The sequence below is a fragment of the Centroberyx gerrardi genome, chromosome 22 (assembly GCF_048128805.1).
Source record: "Centroberyx gerrardi isolate f3 chromosome 22, fCenGer3.hap1.cur.20231027, whole genome shotgun sequence".
NCBI classification, from domain to species: Eukaryota; Metazoa; Chordata; class Actinopteri; order Beryciformes; family Berycidae; genus Centroberyx; species Centroberyx gerrardi.
This window is the reverse complement of record NC_136018.1, coordinates 9,246,532-9,250,307: the sequence shown is the minus strand read 5'-3', so window position 1 is coordinate 9,250,307 and position 3,776 is coordinate 9,246,532. Positions and strand designations below refer to the sequence as shown.

General features: G+C 42.2%; 1 protein-coding gene across 1 annotated transcript; it reads left to right on the top strand.

The window, feature by feature from the left end:
- Nucleotides 1–343: 343 nt before the first annotated feature.
- Nucleotides 344–3,251, top strand: en2a (engrailed homeobox 2a). The gene is made up of 2 exons (XM_071904953.1): nt 344–827; nt 2,935–3,251. The coding sequence occupies exons 1-2, from the start codon at nt 344–346 to the stop codon at nt 3,249–3,251; spliced, it is 801 nt and encodes a 266-aa protein (XP_071761054.1).
- Nucleotides 3,252–3,776: the final 525 nt, after the last annotated feature.

Below are 3,776 nucleotides of genomic sequence, written 5' to 3'. Positions count from 1 at the left end.
CCTTAGTTTAGTTTAGGCATAGGCATTATTGATCACTCTGAAAACGGATAATAGCACTAAATTGGATGATGCGCAAATGGCAAAAGGTGTAGCTCTACGATACCAGATATAACCCGAGATTGGGGAATATATGTCCAAAAGTATGATTTTCTCAGAGGACACTACCGCAAGGCTTTGCATGGTGTCCAAGGCACTCACAAATATTTGAGTTTTTTTTATTTATTTATTTTTTACTCCAACAATTTTTACAATTTCCTTTCCTTGAAGTTCTTTGCGAATTTTATCGCAGAGGAGAGAGCGATAAAGGGGTTAAAAGAGAGTAAAGTGGGGAAAGTGAATCAGTATGGAAGAAAATGATCACGGCAACAGAGACGTGGTGGAGCGGCAGGAGTCGGCGGATGAATCCAACAGAGCCATCCTTCCCCTCTTACAGGCGCCTGGGAACCTGCAGATCCCTCACCGGGTCACCAATTTCTTCATCGACAACATCTTGCGGCCGGATTTTGGGCGGAAAAAGGACGGGAGCGCAAACCTCGAAGAAAGCAGCCCGGTGTCGCGGGAGAACCACAGCCCCGCAGCCCCTCGGACCGAGCCGGTGGGGAGCACGGTGCCGGCGGAGGGGACCTCCACCCCCCATACGGTGACCGGCGCGAAGAAGCCCGCGATAGCCGCCGAGGAGCCCCTGAAACCCCGCGGGGAGAATGGAGATCAGTGCCTAAGCTCAGACTCAGACAGTTCCCAAGCCAGCTCAAACCCAGGCGCGAGCCAGCCCATGCTGTGGCCGGCCTGGGTCTACTGCACCAGATACTCGGACAGGCCTTCATCAGGTTGGTTGCACCATGCATTTTACTACCGTAGTATTTCTCGGTAACCTGAAATACCCCGTAACACTGACCCCGGATGCCTTGACCGACTTCTCCCAAGTAGAGCAGAGCGAACCGAGCTGTGCAGTGCAAAGAAAAAATAGATTATGGCAAGGAGGCGTTTAGAAATATGATTTTTTTTTTATTATTATTAAATGCAAAACACAAAGCCTGTGGCAGGCTACGAGCAAGAAGCGTCGGTGTAACATGCAGAAATAATTAGTAGCCTAAACACTACGCCACAAGTATTTGGGAATTAAATCAGAAATTGGCTTTCGATAAGAGTAGCCTATTTATTAAATGTTATAACAAAATGTTGAGCTTTTTTTGTGTGCGATAATACCCCATTTAAATTGTTTTATTTTACGCATAGCATGCACTAACCAAATTAAATCACAAGAAGAAAAAAATCAGCACATTTATGGAAAATATTGAGCAAAAAAATAAATTTCTCTACTGAGTTGCTCCCATTCAGTCAGGCTGCTTACATGATCCTTCAAGGACTATGTTATGATAATATTGGGGTCCTACATGCTAAACATTGGCGCGCTTATTTCTACAAGAATTGGACTCTAGGTCTTCCAGAAAATCGCCAGGTCTGTAAAATAATATTTGGGATTGAATGCAGTTTAGGTGTAATATATATTCTGCTCGTCCAATTCTGTTTGGGATGAATTAAATATGCATCTGTTTTGACAATGGAGGCTCCCATATGTGTTTGCCAGTATTCAGCTATGACAATATAGACTTTCTGGTATCATTCCGCATCATTATTTACAGCGAATACAACTTTTCCAGCACAAGGAGGGCACTATCCAGTGTGTTTCTGTTAAAGTGTATTAAATGCGGAGTACAGCTTGTTCTCATGCATTATGTAACACGGTAGTATGGAGTGGCGTAGGCGACTACTACGAGTTGTAAGCAGTTTTTGGAAAGAATATGGGCTGATTGACAAAAAACACACACAAGCTGATTCATCAGTGAAAACACTCGGCTTATCTGATGTCTTTTCGTTAATGTTTTGCATTGATGTAGCACTGTTTTGGAGTGGGAAACACCACTTAGCCCAAAGCTCTACCAAATCGTCATGGATAGGCCTCGATCCAGATGGAAAATTAATGTGTAGCCTACTGTGCACTGCTCACATTCAGTTCACGTCAACCCATTGAGAAGCATTTCCAGTGGAGCACAAAAACAAAATGCAGACTAGCTGGATCGAAATTCATTCTGTTTTTCAACTCACCACTATATAGTTCACCTGCTGCAGCTGCAAAACATATAGGCAAGATGTAGCAGCAATGTTTGTCCTGCGTTGTCCTATAGGCGAATAACTCCGTATTACTACAGACGTGTGTGTGTGTGTATGTGTGTGTGTGTGCGTGTGTGTGTGTGTGTGAGAGAGAGAGTGAGTGAGGAACAGGGAGAGAGAAAGACAGAGACAGACAGGGAGGGGGAGGTTTGCTTCTCGATTTTTTTCAATGGCCGTGACAACATTTTACACTCACTCCTCTTCATTTTTGTTCCCGTTTGTCCACAATGTATTTTGGGAATGATACCAAACCAGATCCTAAAGTGAAACTTTTTTTTGTGAGTTGTACGTAGCCTACCAATAAGCTTCCAACCACACAGAATACCTAAATAACATATTTGTTCACATTTCAGAGCTTTATTTTTTAATTGAGGAGGCCACCTAAACTCAGTTTACCCATGTTTTTATATACAGAATATAATTCACTCACCTATTTTAGCCTGATATAAATCCTTACGATCTAAATTCATAGTAAACATCATTTTAAATGGCATCAAACTGCTGTAAGTTATATGAGGATTGGGTCTTTTAAGGACGGGGGGGCAGCATCAATTAATTATTTTCTGGAAGGAGGCTATAATTGATTTTTTTTTTGTTTATAAAGGTGTTTGTTTGCCTTGTGATGGTCACCGACTCGAGCTCATACTTTACACTCCTTTTTATCCAACACTGCATCACTGATTCATGACCACGTTTTGATACTGAAACCCCATGTGTGTGTGTGTGTGTGTGTGTGTGTGTGTTTTCCCCTCTAACCTACAGGGCCAAGATCTCGCAAACCAAAGAAGAAAACGACCAGCAAAGAGGACAAGCGACCACGGACGGCCTTCACAGCAGAACAGCTGCAAAGACTAAAATCGGAGTTTCAGACAAACCGGTATCTGACCGAGCAGAGGCGGCAGAGCCTGGCGCAGGAACTGGGCCTGAACGAGTCCCAGATCAAAATCTGGTTTCAGAACAAGAGGGCCAAAATCAAGAAGGCCAGCGGCACTAAAAACACACTGGCCTTGCACCTGATGGCACAGGGACTGTACAATCACGCCACCACGTCTAAAGACGAAAAATCAGACAGCGATTGATTTCCAGAGAAAAAGATCAGCCCCCTGACGAAAAAGAACCTATAGTAATCCTATGATAGATTTTTATTAAGGGCACTGTAGAGATATCACAGCAAAACTATACGCCCATACAGGAATATTTAATGATACCATATATAAAAAATACCATAAAGTACGCTAGGGTCACTATAAGCTCAATACTGACCTACAGACACACTATAAATCCTTATAGGAGTATTATAGTGATACCATAGGAGATAAAAAAAAAAAAATACATAAAGGTACAATAAGGTCACTATAAACTAACCACAGACAGAAGTCCCTACAGGAATATTTATAGCAGATACAAATACCATAAAGTAGCCTACGATAGGGTCATTATAACTCAATACTGACCTACTACAGACTCACTAGCCTCTAAGTCCCTTTAGGAATATTATAGTGATTTTTCGTTATGGGAGGTTTAATCAAGCCTACAATGCAATAATTTCATCGAATAAAGGGCCAGTGTATAGAGTATACCAGCATAAATTGATAAAAAAAAAA